The 14941-nt window shown below is 39.0% G+C and overlaps 1 protein-coding gene across 9 annotated transcripts in view; it reads left to right on the top strand.

Annotated features, from left to right (window-relative positions):
- U2SURP (U2 snRNP associated SURP domain containing) overlaps window positions 1–14941 on the top strand; it is a 36255-nt gene that overhangs the window by 2763 nt on the left and 18551 nt on the right. Inside the window, exons 2-12 of one of the 9 annotated variants that reach the window (XM_083442648.1) lie at window positions 1817–1864; window positions 3175–3273; window positions 4850–4964; window positions 5613–5755; window positions 7333–7400; window positions 8527–8621; window positions 8704–8736; window positions 8828–8910; window positions 10316–10481; window positions 11332–11543; window positions 13059–13102. In XM_083442648.1, coding sequence (XP_083298774.1) covers window positions 1817–1864; window positions 3175–3273; window positions 4850–4964; window positions 5613–5755; window positions 7333–7400; window positions 8527–8621; window positions 8704–8736; window positions 8828–8910; window positions 10316–10481; window positions 11332–11543; window positions 13059–13102 — 1106 coding nt within the window. Of the gene's footprint in view, window positions 1–1816; window positions 1865–3174; window positions 3274–4849; window positions 4965–5612; window positions 5756–7332; window positions 7401–8526; window positions 8622–8703; window positions 8740–8827; window positions 8911–9702; window positions 10482–11331; window positions 11544–13058; window positions 13103–14941 lie in introns of those variants that run through there. The other 8 variants (XM_083442650.1, XM_083442647.1, XM_083442649.1 and 5 more) reach the window with 8 other exon arrangements.

Below are 14941 nucleotides of genomic sequence, written 5' to 3'. Positions count from 1 at the left end.
AAACTGACCAAGTGTTTCACAGCATCCACCTTCTTTCAAGTGATTTTAGTTGATGGGAAAGCAAGTTTTCCTAAAATATTGGGACAGTTTGAAGAAATATAGAGCAGTGGTGATTTAAGCAGACTGCACAGTGCGGAATTGAGTAAAGTTAAGCTTACTCACCCCAATTCAGTGACTGTGAAGCTGAAACCCAAGTTCTTTGGTTACCTCTCTTTTCTCCCCACCCTGTAACCTACCCTGCCACATCACCTGGCAAACTGCCTTTGAAACTGAACAGTTTCAAAAGTACTGTGTGGTACAGGATAGGACTCAGCGCTTTCAAGAGGGGAGAGGATAATGAATTTCACTTACCTAGCGCAAGCCTCTTGTGTGTGTTTGAGCAGCTTTTGGAATCTCAGCCATTGCCTGGAATACGGTCTTCAACTGGATTATTTCTGTAGAAAACACTGGCAAGCTCCCCCCGTTCTAAAATTCTATCTATCCAAATATTACTTGTATAAAGGAAATGCAATATTCTTGCCTTTATTTTAAGAGGGAAAGGCTTCCACTTACATTGCATGCAGATGCATTGAGAGATCTGTTCTTAAGTCCCACAAACCAAAAAATTTAGGCTGTAGGAAAATCAGTGAAATTTAGCCTGTTAAAATCAATGAAAAATTGTTACTGATTGCCATTTTAATTGTATGGGAACTGAACAATAGTAATATGATGCATAGTCTCTGAAACCTGCTTCTTTTCTAGATACTAATACAATCAATTTTCTACCAGTGCTTGGCTTTCAATAAAGTTAGATAGTTTTTTGTATTAAAAAATAAATTACCAGGTTGTGATTCAGTTTCAGTTATTACTTTATTTTCAGTGTTCACATATTTATTGAATAAGGAAGTTAGACTGAGTTTCACAAATGGTTTTCTTCATAACATGGCAGAATAGACTTGTTTAGAGAATTTGAGGCAAGGATCCAATGAACCATAAAACTCGTTCTGTCTCAAATAGCAGGTACCTTAATAAACAGTATAGAGTTCAGTTGATCAAAACGAATAGACTAAAATTGAACCTAGGCAGGTGTTTGGATCATAACTTTATTGCTTTATTTCATTGCTTTTTGACCTTTGTGAATGAATTTTGCTTTTGAATACTAATTTGAGAGAAACCACATAATTTCATTGCATAATTTAATTGACTCCTTTCAAATCAGTATTCAAAAGCTAAATCATTCATGAAGGTCAAAAATAAACAAACAAAGCAATAAAGTTCCCGATTAAATTCTGCAATGAAATTATGTGGTTCCTTTCCAGGGTTTGAATAGCAGATTGGATTTTGGTCAATGAAAATAGGAAGAATGTAAAATTTTACTAAGTTGTGTCCTTTTATAGCATGTGGATTACGTATGAGGTAGATAAAGGAATTTCTGGATCAGCAGCTGGAAATAAGATAGTCACATTGGACTACCTGGAGTAGACAACTTCAGGATAATTGCTGAAAAGCCTTACAAAATGAAGGAAAGTGTTATATCAAAGATCCTAGATGCTGACCACTTTGTGCAATTAAAAATAAGCCAGATTATTTTGAAGAATATTGTCCCTCCTTTTAAAAGTATATTGTCCTTTACTTATAGAACTTGAGCTCATTTTAGAATCCCTGGAGTAGAGAGATGACTGTGTTTTTCACAATTCTTTTCAGAATGGTCAAACCTGAGTTTTGAGTTGATGGTGAAGGTAGTTCAAAAGAAAATTATTTATTTATGAGTGTAAAATGTGTTGACAACCAATTAAATGCCTCCAGAATGTAATTGTTGTATATCCTTCATTTTTAGGCCAGGGTGCCGGACACAACACGGGTAACTGGATCTCCGGAGAATCATGTAAGTCTCAAGGTGGATGAGCAAAAATCTTAACAAAACTGTTCCTGTTGTCCCCACCAATTGATATGTATGAGCTGTTGTCTCTTTAAAAATGTTTATTGTTACTTTGGTTCATTCCCTTCCAAAGTGGGCTTTTTGCCAGTTGTACTGCATGTTGGATATAGTACAATGGCCTGCAGTTTCTTTAATATCATTGGATACTGTGTGAATGAGTTTTAATGTGGTTGAGCATTTCAAGAAGTGTTCTGTAAAATGTATTTTAAAGACCAGGCTCATTGATATAGATCCTGCTTTGAGATACGGATCTTCTCAAAAGCACAAAGTACTTTGTTGTTGTTGTTGTTGTTGTTGTTAATTAAATTTGTATGCCACCCTACATCTGATCTCTTAATATAAACTTAAATTCACCTAATCTTTGAACCCTTTCCCCATCCCTTCTATAACCTATGATTTTTCTACTGTTCTGCCTCCCAGATCACCATGTCTTGTTCCCTTGTCTCTTCCCTCTTCTCAAACTTCACATGGCCTGTAAACCCCAGCCCTTCCCTACCCAAACATTTTCTTCTGTCTGTTCTCTCTATATCTTCCTGATATCTGTCTTGTGCCTTTGACTAACAGGTTTCTCTACCTGTAAGAATCCTAGTCTTCAGCATCTCAAAGTTGCCTAGCTTGGTTGCTGATTTCCAGTGGTGCAAATTACTTTTCAGTCTTTTCATATCCACCCCATCCCAGGAATATGTGGAGTTTTGGGGCAGTGTCACAGGCACAAGCTCTCTGTCTTCCTGGTGCCAGAGGTGTGTGTCCCCTAAGCCCAGGTTCCCCACCTATAAGATCTTTCCATACATAACAAAGGTGCCAAGTGAGCCTCCCTGGGGAGAGCATTCCACAAGTGGGGAGCCACCACAGCACTTTGAATTGTCAGTGAATGCAGTCAGGTCAGGATTGACATTATATGCTCAAAACACTCTTGCCCCATTGAGCAACCTGGCTGCTGAAGTTTCTGAACTGTCTTCAGAGGCAGCCCCACGTATAATGTGTTGCAGTAATCTAACCCACAGGCTACCAGAGCACAGATGCCAGAAGTCAGGCTATTCCTATCCAGATGGGGACTACATTTCCTGTGTCTCTCCCGACAGAGGTCATCATACAGGGCAAACAAAACCGTTTCCGTGCCAAAACAGAACCTAAACCCTGATTGAAATGGATCTAGAAATTCAGTTTCCCCCCAGAGCACTTCAGCTGTTACTGGGTAAATGAATGCATCTAAAATCCCAGTCTTATGACCAAATTAATATTTTTTTCTCTTGCAGCCACTTTTAGAAAGCAAACTTAAAGCATTTAGTATTGGCAAGATGAGTGCTGCCAAGAGAACTTTAAGCAAGAAAGAACAGGAAGAATTGAAAAAGAAGGTAATACTTCAGAACTATTTTATTATTATTTAATCAGATGGCTATATTCTACTTATTGCTGCTACTGACAGATTATTGCTGATAAAACCAGAAGCTTTTATTTGGATAATACTGACTTAGTTTAGTGTTGAGAGCCAGTGTGGGAACCGGGTTTGCGTATCCGCTCCTCCACATGCAGCTGCTGGGTGACCTTGGGCCAGTCACACTTCTTTGAAGTCTCTCAGCCCCACTCACCTCACAGAGTGTTTGTTGTGGGGGAGAAAGGGAAAGGAGAATGTTAGCCGCTTTGAGACTCCTTAAAGGGAGTGAAAGGCGGGATATCAAATCCAAACTCTTCTTCTTCTTGTATTTCCTGTTGTACTCTTAAAATTGTATCTTGTTAACATTTGCTGCCAAATCTAAATTGTGCACACAGCTGTTTCTCTAAACCAATGGACAGATTTCAGACAGAAAAGTTTAGCCCAGTAAGATGCAGGTTCTAACCAAAAGTAGGTTGGGCTACAGGCTCACACTTTGCATTTTGCATGCAAATTTCTTCTCAACGCAGTTTAGCTATTGTGTGTGGTGTTTATTGTTTTTAATCCTGGTTATAATGAACCTTGGGGGGGGGGGTCCCTTTTTTCTAACTGAGTTGTAAAGAAAGTTCAAGAGAAGCAAATTAACTAATTGGGGCTGAACACCCCAGTATGTCTGCCATCAGGGACAGGCACAGCAGTAGGCTATACCATGTCCTGGTTTTGTAGTCTCAGTTCTTTGTAGCCTTTATGTTCCTAATTAGTCCCAAATTCTATCTTGAGATTGGCGTATTCCCTTTGAAAGTGGAGATTGTATCCTTCATACTCATAGTTTTATTTGTAGTCGGTGATGTAGGTTTTAGAGAAAGTTTTCCAGTGTCATCACCAATTTGGATCTGACTTAACATGTTTGACTTAGTAACAAGGTGTCCCTTTTTAGTTATGTTTACTATTGTGTCCTGGATGAATCAAAAGTGTTTCCAATGGCCAAAGGGAGTAGAAGCAAAAATATTTAAATAGTGGCGGAAAAAAGTAAGCTCATTTAATGACAATTATTTTTATTGGAATACTTTTAAGACAAAGCATCTCAATACTGCAGACTTCTTACATTTAAATGGAAAAAATGAAAGCATTGTTAAATGACAATTTCTAATGACTGCCACCTGAAAAAAGTTAATTGCAACTTTGAAGCTATCCAGTCCGGCCAGTATTATATTATCTCTCTTTTGCTATAGATTTTCCCTTCTCTTAAAGTCTGCTCATGAATGCTGAGATACCTTGGGCATGGTATGGGATATGTTGCTGGAGGCTGCAAATGGAGGAAGGACTTAATGGAAATCCCCTTTCTTAAACTAAAGGAAGAGCAGTTTAGGATCCAAGCCAGTAATGCTGACTTAAATCTATGAGTTTCCTCTTCATGTGGGGATAAAGTATAGTGGCAAGAGAATTTGCATCCTACACCTTTGTTGGTAGTTCAGGTTAGCATGGGTACAAAAAATGAATATAAACAATATGAAAATCTCTCAGAATTAGTAACTTGCATAACATTTTGGTGGGTGTAGGAGGATGAGAAGGCAGCTGCAGAAATTTATGAAGAATTCCTTGCTGCCTTTGAAGGAAGTGATGGTAATAAAGTGAAGACTTTTGTCAGAGGAGGTATTGTTAATGCATCTAAAGGTAAGCTATGCCACTATACTACATAGAATCTTTTGATTACTTATTTTTTTTATCCTACTTAAAATGTTTGGGTTTCAGATTAAGAAATATTTCTGACATGTTTCCTTCTAATGATGAAGTACCATGAAGCACAATACAGTCATGCCTCAAGTTGAATGCGCTTCGGGTTGAGCGCGTTCGAGTTGCGCTCCGCGGCAACCCGGAAGTAACAGAGCACATTACTTCCTGGTTTCGCTGCTCGCGTATGCGCAGGCGCTCAAAATGATGTCAGGCGCATGTGCGGAAGCAGCGAAACGCGGCACGCGCAGACTTGCCGTCGCGTCTTGCGTTCCATTCGGGGTGCGAACAAGGCTCGGAACGGATCCCGTTCACATCCCGAGGTACCACTGTAGTTATGCCCCGCCCAAAATCATGCATCTCATTTTGAGAGCCCAGTGGGGCTTTAGACTTGAGATTTTTGAACAGCAGCACCCTGCTTCCCATGCAACCTGGCAAAAGAAAAAAACCCCACACCTTTGGAAAGGTGTGCATTTCTCAGTATGTGATATTGTGGGTTGGGGAACTCTGTTTAAAAGGGGAGAAAGTTAAAAGGCACATTGTTAGTGTGCTCAAATAGAATCTTTCAGTTACTATTAGCCTGTCTTTCAGAAGAACACGAAACTGATGAGAAACGAGGAAAAATTTACAAACCTTCATCAAGATTTGCAGATCAAAAAACCCAGAGCCAGAGCCAGTCATCATCTTCTAATGAGAGGCCTCCATCCCTTCTAATAATAGAAACCAAAAAGCCAGTAAGTTTAGATTTTGCAGGTTTTTTGTTTCCCTATATCTTGTTTTGAAAATACTTTCTTTCTTTCTTTCTTTCTTTCTTTCTTTCTTTCTTATTTGTTATTTATGCTTTTCAAGTGAATCTTATGTAGATGAATGTAGATGATGTGATGTAGATGAAAATTATGGAATAAAGCAGAAAAGACAAACAGGAAATTCCTGTAGTGCCAAACCATGTTTTGGTGTTATTTACAAAAAGTGAAAAAGTCAATATTATTATTATCTATTGCATTTATTTGTTGTTTACCATATAAAATATCTCAAAGTGACTTACAGTTGTAAAAGCATAAACAGTGCAGAATTTAAAATAACATCAATTCTGGTGATATTTGATTTAAGAAACATTTCTAGAAGAATGTGCTGTTTTCTAATTATATTAGTTTCAGTAAATAACTAAATAAGAGGGAAAAGGTTGTTAAATCCTACCTGAAGGCTAGTGAGTCTTCTCCCCATTTTATCCAAACATAAGGAAAGGCATCTTGTTCATCACCAGCCAGCACAGGATAGGGCTGTTATTAGAAGCTCAGGGATTATACCACAGCCATCTGCAGGTCTTGGGATGGGGTGCAAGTGATTGGTGGCTCTCCTCTTCACCTGAAATACCCCTCGACATAATGCTCTTATATGGCATTGCAGCTTCTCTGTGTTGAATTGCAGGCCATTTTAGTGTTGACGTGTGATATTGATGAAGTGTGAATAGGTTTTGAGCTTGAATCCTGACAGGATGGAGGTTGCATAGGTGTTTTCCTGTGTCCTTGAAACTGAGCAATTCTGTAGCCTGCATGGGGTTGCATCCCCTTGAAGGAGCAGGTTTGCGGTCCAGAGGTACTTCTGGATACAGCTTTGTCACTGCGGGTCCAGGTAGCCTCAGCCCTTTTAGCCATTTATCAGCTATGACTGGTAAGACAGCTATAACTGTTCTGGACTGGAGAAGCTTATTCACAGTAGTTCATGCATTGGTTACTTCAAGACCGGAATACTGCACTGTGCTATATGTAGGGCTACCCTTGTGCTCCCATATGGAAGCTGCAGTTAGTGCAGAATGCTGTGTATGGTTGCTGACAGAAGTAAGACCCTTCCAGCATATAACACCTCTGCTCCCAGACCTCCACTGTGGCAGTGTGGTGTAGTGGTTAAGAGCGGTAGTCTCGTAATCTGGGGAACCGGGTTCGCGTCTCCGCTCCTCCACATGCAGCTGCTGGGTGACCTTGGGCCAGTCACACTTCTCTGAAGTCTCTCAGCCCCACTCACCTCACAGAGTGTTTGTTGTGGGGGAAGAAGGGAAAGGAGGATGTTAGCCGCTTCGGGTAGTGATAAAGCGGGATATCAAATCCAAACTCCTCCTCCTCTTCTTCTTCTCCACTGGTTTAATCTGGTTTTTAGCTTATTGTTAATTATTATTATTTGTTGAATGTTTTAAACAATTGTTTTTAACTGGTTATTTTTACTGATAATGTTTTATTCTTTCTGTGAACTGCTTTGAGATGTTGATAAAATGGTCATTGTGTGTCCCTGAATATTATTCAACTTGTGTTATTAGCCTTTGAAGAAGGGGGAGAAAGAAAAGAAAAAGAGCAATTTGGAGCTTTTTAAAGAAGAATTAAAACAGTAAGTATTTGCCTTCATGTTGGTTCAGATAATCAGATTTTCAGAATTTGATTTCTGTTAAAACGTCAATATAGGACAGATTGGTGATGAATAAATAGTGTAAGTCCTGTTAGTATATTGCTTGAATTTTAGATGGTGTCTTCTAATATTAGCAAAAATATTAATGCCCAGGAATTTTTGTAGTCCTATAATCCCTTCTGTAAAGATTTGTTTAGAATTTGGAAGATTGCACAAAATATAGAATATATATGAATTAGGGAAGATAAAAAAACATACTGTGTTCTGAAAAATACTGGCTCCTCTTATTTTAGCCAAGTAATAAATATGGATCTACATAATTGTTCTGTTTTCTGGTGTTTATATGTGTTTTTCTTAGAAATGTAGACTATTTTCATTTCCTTTAATGAAATATGAACAAAATGCCAGTGGAGGTGTTCTTTACCTGCTATGCCATGCATAGAATGCAGAATAGCTAATATAACGGGCTTACGGTTAAGTTACATTTTTGAGTTTTAAAATACATTTTTTTGTTTTAAAAAGTAGCATAACTACAGTATAATAGACTGTGTCAGAACTGCTGTTATTCACTTGCACTGAAATGTTGAAGTATATTGTAAACTACTACATGAAAACGAAAGTTACGTTTTGAAAGTAAAGACTACAGGGCTGGGCCCATGGGAGTTATAGTCCAGAGCTATGGAGGGCACCTGGTTGAAGAAGGCTGTTATACATCAATGAGACGAAAGTGTCACCTGTGTAATTTTGAATTGCGCATGCAATTTTTATTGGGTTGGATCCAGACTCTTGAATTTAGTCCCTATTGAAATCAGAGTTATAACTAATTTCATTGATTGCGGTGGGATTTAAATAAACTTCGTCTTGATCCAGCCCATTGTAGATTTGGAGAAATGGGGAAAGTTGCTCTTGTTTGAAGTGGAATTACCTTGGGGCTAAACATGATGACTTGACACAAGGATAATTGAACAGTCATCCTGTGGGACATTTATTTTAAAGTATTTAAAAATGCTTCAGGCTTTTCTCTGTGTTGGATTTTTTAAAATAAAAAAACCCATTTAACTATAGCCATTAGGATTCCAACCAGTTACCACTTTCATATCTTCTGTAGAATTCAAGAAGAGCGTGATGAAAGACATAAAACCAAAGGTAGATTAAGTCGTTTTGAGCCGCCTCAATCGGATTCAGATGGCCAACGCCGTTCCAGTAAGTAGTTATTACAATTTTATTGTAGTTATTTAAGTCTACAAAAGCTGTGGAATTAATAGGCATATTTTGCTTCCCTTAGTGGATACGCCTTCAAGAAGAAACAGATCTTCGGGTGGTAATAAAGTTTCATAACTATTGAATTAAAATATTTTGTTAATGTAAAACTTACACTTTCGATTACATCCCGTTTTCTTTTTTTTTAGTATTGGATGACTATGCTCCAGGTTCACATGATGTAGGAGATCCAAGTACGACAAATTTGTACCTGGGAAACATTAATCCCCAGGTAATGATTGCAGTAATTGATGTATGGACCAATCCTTCCTGTGTTAACTTTATATATATTCCCATGTCTGCAGTATACAAATATTATTGTACTTATTTAGGATAGCACTTAGGTGTATTAAAACCATTTTTGCTGAACAATCATGAAATGGCAATTCTCATTTTACAGCTAGGGAATTGATAGAATCTCTTTGCATGAAATTATCAGTAGCTGAGTAGAGATTCAAGTTTCGGCCTCTGAGCTCCAGCTTTATCTGCTGTACTTGGCCACCATTTATTCAATTACAGTGGTACCTCGGGTTACAGATGCTTCAGGTTACAGACTCCGCTAACCCAGAAATAGTACCTCAGGTTAAGAACAGAACAGAAATCGCGTGGCAGCAGCTGGAGGTCCCATTAGCTAAAGTGGTACCTCAGGTTAAGAACAGTTTCAGGTTAAGAACGGACCTCCAGAACGAATTAAGTTCTTAACCTGAGTTACCACTGTACTTTTTGCAGAAAGCTGTTCCAAAAATGGCTTATATTCTCATGTTTAAATATACAGTGGTACCTCGGGTTAAGAACTTAATTCGTTCTGGAGGTCTGTTCTTAACCTGAAACTGTTCTTAACCTGAAGCACCACTTTAGCTAATGGGCCTCCTGCTGCTGCTGCTGTGCCGCTGCTGCACTATTTCTGTTCTCATCCTGAAGCAAAGTTCTTAACCCGAGGTAATATTTCTGGGTTAGTGGAGTCTGTAACCTGAAGTGCCTGTAACCTGAAGCGTATGTAACCCGAGGTACCACTGTAGTGGAAAGTATGATTCAAGCTCTAACAACATGAGTGAAGATGCTTCACAAGAACTTTGTTGTGCACCCTCCTGCTTAAAAAGAGATTGGTGGAATGAGATACCAGCATTCTCATGCCAGGCATAAAAGCCACAGAAAAGAAAAAAAAATCTGCTTGCTCACTTGCACTTCCCTTTATCTTTTTTGTTAGTCTTTCTGCTTTATGGCTAACCTTTCCCCTATTGATTCACTCTCCCCTCCACCTTCCTGCTGTGTCTGGGGAGGAGTGGCCAATTGTTTCTCCTCACACAGCCTAGGCTTTTGGACCAGCATATATTTGGCAGATTTTTCACCATTCCCATACCTTGGAATAAATTACAGGATAAGTGGCCACATGCTATGTCAGTGAGCAAGGAAGTAAATCTGTATTGCAAGTTAAAGATACAGCAGATTAGTATGTCTTAGAACTAGTTCCAGTCCATGATTTGGTGCTATGACAGTGAGCCTTCAAACTGTGTCTGCCTTATTCATTGCCTTCTCATAACACTTTTACAATGCCTGGTTCCTTGGCTGGTTTCTTCTTGTGTCCAGTTGAAAGGAAACCGTTGAATCACATTCTGGTTTCTTCCTATTTGCTATAGATGAATGAAGAGATGCTGTGTCAAGAATTTGGACGCTTTGGGCCTCTGGCAAGTGTCAAAATTATGTGGCCAAGAACTGATGAAGAAAGAGCGAGAGAGAGGAATTGTGGATTTGTTGCTTTCATGAATAGGAGAGATGCTGAACGTGCGCTAAAGAACTTAAACGGTAAAGAGAGGGTTTCAAAAAAACTTTTGAAATATGACATTTGAGGAAAAGCATTGCAAGAAGCAATGTACTTTTTAGTGGAAATTAATTGGCGGTAGGGGTATATTTTCTCTTTCAGTTGTGCTGCATGTTTTTTTTTTTTTTTCCATTGTGGGGTTCTCTAAATTTTAGAAGAACCCTTCTGAGTCAACTCAAGTGGAACTAAGACAAAAAAAGAGACATCTTTGCTTACATTAATCATTCCCTCGTGGGGCACAAATTAATAAAAGGCGAAGGCTAGGAGGTAGCATTAGAATTCCTTTCAAGATTCCAGAATGAAAGAATCCAGGAAAGGGGGAGGGAAAAAAACGCCACTTTTGTACACCCTATGCAAGTATTGGGCACTTCACAAAAATAAGTTGTGTTCCTATCAAAAAAGACATGCAGCCTAAAAGGCTGTCTGAGTTGTCTTCCAGTGTAGAAGATTGCGTAGGCAGTTCGTAAAAGTTGAAGGCGCAGGAGTGAGTATTCCGCTTGAACTAGAACTCCTTTATATGTAATAAAGTTTTACTATGCTTGCTGGTCTTCAGGGTCGGCAATGCTTAGTTGCTATAGACATAGTATGTCCAGCCAGATTCTTACTCTTGTTCTTCTTAAGGATTGGAAGCATACATTTCTCCTAAATAAAACTGAGAGTGCAGGACTTAGCGGAGAGGGGAGAATTCACATTCTGGCAGCAGCAGGCAGCATTATTCTTTGATACATGACACAATAAGTGAGCTTTTATGTGGACACCACTTGTTATCGTTGAAATACTGCTATTTCTTTCAACTTGCCTATTTCTAAACCAATGCAATCTTTCATTTGGCAGGCAAGATGATCATGTCTTTTGAAATGAAACTAGGCTGGGGCAAAGCTGTTCCTATTCCTCCACATCCTATATATATTCCCCCCTCCATGATGGAGCATACTCTCCCGCCACCTCCTTCAGGCCTGCCATTTAATGCTCAGCCCAGAGAGAGGTTGAAGAACCCAAATGCTCCAATGTTGCCGCCGCCAAAAAACAAGGAGGATTTTGAGAAGGTAAAAAGTTAACCAGGGCCATACCTCATCTTTATAAATGCTAAATCTATGGTAGTCTTTAATATTGTCTTTATAGAATTGCACTGTCCAGGTCTTAGCTAAAACTGAGTTGTTCCCTGCCTTAGCTTAAGAAGCCTCATTTCAGAGGCATTGCCTTGGTATATTTATGCCACAGAATTGGGCCTTGTTTTTCATTGCACTTTTAAATCTGGCCGTCTTGGGGTTTTTTCCCCCTCCACGCTCCCTGGTTTTTTCCCCTCTTATGTCCCCCTTTTTGTTAGCTGCCAGATTTGCATTATCTAAATTATTTCACTTTAAAAGGCTAAATTTTAAATCCAGGCAGATGAATTAACACTAAAATGAGCTCACAATTAGTTTTTTTTAAATGAAGAAAATTATTTCAGACATTGATTCAGTAGCTGAAGAGGGCAGGATATTTAAAAGGATATTAGTCTTTAGAACATGGTAAGTATATCTTAAAACCAAGTGTAAGGTCACAATGATATAATAAGTTGTAAAGTTCTTTAGAGTTGGAAGGGTTGGGAACTAGAGGCCAGTGCAAATGTAACACTCTTGTTTGAATTGAGAGCTGGCTGCAAGGTTGTGTGCCCCATCACTTTCTGAAGTGTAAATTGGCCAATGTTGGCCTTAACCATGGCTAACAGTTGTGTTGGCAGTGTTGCTGGCTGTGAGCAAGGCTACCCAGGGATCACTCCCCCAAGCAGGATCTGAAATCAAAGGTCCAAGCTTGCATTCTCATCCTGGTTAAGTGAGAGTCCTGATTAGCCTTAAATGTAGTCCATATTACTGCAGATGTAATGATTAACTGTGGTTAAAGCCAATGGTGCAGATTGGAGAAGTCAGCCTTCAGAAAGGAGGGGATGGAAAGGAGCACATAGTCTCACAGCCTGATTACTTAACCATGCTTAAGTAAATCATAAGCTATAGTTTGTGCAGGACCCAAGTAGCATATGGAAGGGAAAGAAGATTTCTTTTTTTCTTTTTACATTGGTCTTTCATCTAGCAAGCCCCTTCATATGCATGCAGTGGACTTGCCAGGGCACAGTAAGGTTTTGATTTTTCCACTTCCTTTAAAGCCTTTCCCCTATTCTGTACTAGGAAACTGTTTCCAAAATGCAAGAGGCCTTTGGAAATGGCTACTGATGCAGTAGAGGGGAATTGCTGTTCGGGAAAAGAAAAGCCCTGCTGTGTGCATGGATCCTGCCTGCTCCTCTAGATTGCTGCCATTGCCAGTATAGTACCTATTCAGTGCATTGATGTGCATTCTCTCAGGAATGTTCTAGTGCTTTGAAATTCGTGAACCTTCAGTGGTTCGCTGCACACAGCCATTTGCTCTTTATGTAAATCCGTAGTGTATAACTTCGCAGCAGTGATTGCCTGCAAAACTTGTGATAGATGTGTAGTATTTTCAATGCATATGTATTTTTTTGCTTGTTACTTGTTAACAATACTCACATATTCTATGTTTATTATCTGATGTGACTTCATATACAGACTCTGTCGCAAGCCATAGTCAAAGTGGTTATCCCAACAGAAAGGTACATTTTTTTCTTTATTATTACTGATCTAAATATAGCAAATATCCCCTTTTGGAATTTTACAAAAAAAAGTGTCATGTTGAGGAAAGTTTTAGGCTTGACTGAGCAATGGTTATACCACCCAGGTTGGCAGTGAGAATGTTGGGGTCTATATTAAAATTGAGGTTTCATTTATTTTAACTAGTATTTCAGTTCAGAATAATAATTTAAACGGATTAAATATGGGATTATTTTTGCAGGTGAATGAAGACTGCTGTATTTCAGTAAAATTCTGAGTGGTATATATTTGCCGAATGACTGATGGCTTAATGGGCTATAGCAGTATAGTCTCTCTTATCCAGATAGTCTGAGAGTATCCCATGAGCATTTACTCAGCTAACCTGTGACCCTTTAGATGTTGCTGGATTATGAACACCCCATTGGCCCCAGCCACCATGGCAGGGGTAAGGAATCATGGCAGTTGTCCAACAGCATCTGCAGAGCTGCAAGTTGGGCACTCTTGTTTAACTACACAGATAACCAGAAAGATATAAATGCTACTTACATTATCAGAAGGTTTAATGGAGGATATAAAATTGGGATCATTAGAAGAATTTGGTTAGTAAAGTTAGGATAACTATATGTTCTTTTCTGTAATGTTTCCTTAAAGGCTGTTTTGTTGCACTTGCCCCAATTACGTTTTGCTTCCCCGAGTTAAGAGTGTCTAAATATGGAAGATAGCTACATAGCCCAGAGATTTGACACCAAGGGTGCAACTCATGATTAGCGCAGTGTAAGTGCTAGGCATACCCTTGCTCAGCCAAGCATAAAGTTATTCTCAAACATTGTAACACAAACACTTGCTTTAAAAAAAAAGAAAAGAAAAAGGAACACCAAAGAATTCAAATTCTCTTTGACATTGGCCTTGGTGAGCAACACCAGCTGAACTGTCTGCGGCAGCGGGGGACCAGGAAAACATCATGGGATGGATTGGGAAAGTATACAGTTTTTGACCAGACACTGGTACGATCGGCTCCAATTAATGTGGTTTTATTATAACTGAAAAGACTTTTTTGTTGGCCAACTTAATGTTTGAAATTTTTAAACTTATCATCCTTTCATGCTACACTGTTTTTTGTCATGAACATTCTCAGTACTTTTGTAGCAAGGCTGTAAGTTTTTGAGAGAGCAGTGAAGACATCTTTTCCATACATAAAACACACAGTATTAACAGGAGTTGCAGCTTCTGGTGTTGAGGAGTAAAGTGCAATGGGGGATAGTTGAGATGGGCCAATAGAACGTGGTTGCAAACATTTAGATAGATTTTTGTTGGCTAGCGTTTAAATTAATATCTTTTAGAAAAAGCAGTGCTCCTATTTTGCTCACTGCAGCATTTCAGTCTGTGCCATAGAAACTGTTCCTATGTACATCTATAACTGTATTTGAAAGTATTAATATGAAGCATTTTGAGCCTCCTACTAGAAATTCTATTGACATAATTTTGGTGAAACAGTTAATGAACATTTCCAGTATATGCTTTGATCTACTGAGACCGCAACATTTCTAGTAAATTAGTTTTATCTGTGATGCTGTTCAGCAACCAGAATGCAAGAGCATCAGCTTTGAACAGTAAGAAGTGGTAAGATTGTAGCTCATCTTTAACAACTTTGCCATCCTGTCCTGTTGCTCCTGAGTGTGATGCAAAGTTTTCAGAGATTGGATGCTACAGACCTCTTATTCCTTGATAAGGGGTTTGGGTTTGGTTATCTCCCGCTTGGACTACTGCAATGCGCTCTATGTGGGGCTACCTTTGAAGGTGACCCGGAAACTACAACTAATCCAGAATGCGGCAGCTAGACT

The sequence above is a fragment of the Podarcis tiliguerta genome, assembly GCF_965153285.1.
Source record: "Podarcis tiliguerta genome assembly, chromosome: 5".
Classification (NCBI taxonomy): domain Eukaryota; kingdom Metazoa; phylum Chordata; class Lepidosauria; order Squamata; family Lacertidae; genus Podarcis; species Podarcis tiliguerta.
Note: the sequence above shows the minus strand (reverse complement) of the source record. Positions and strands in the feature narration are given on the sequence as shown.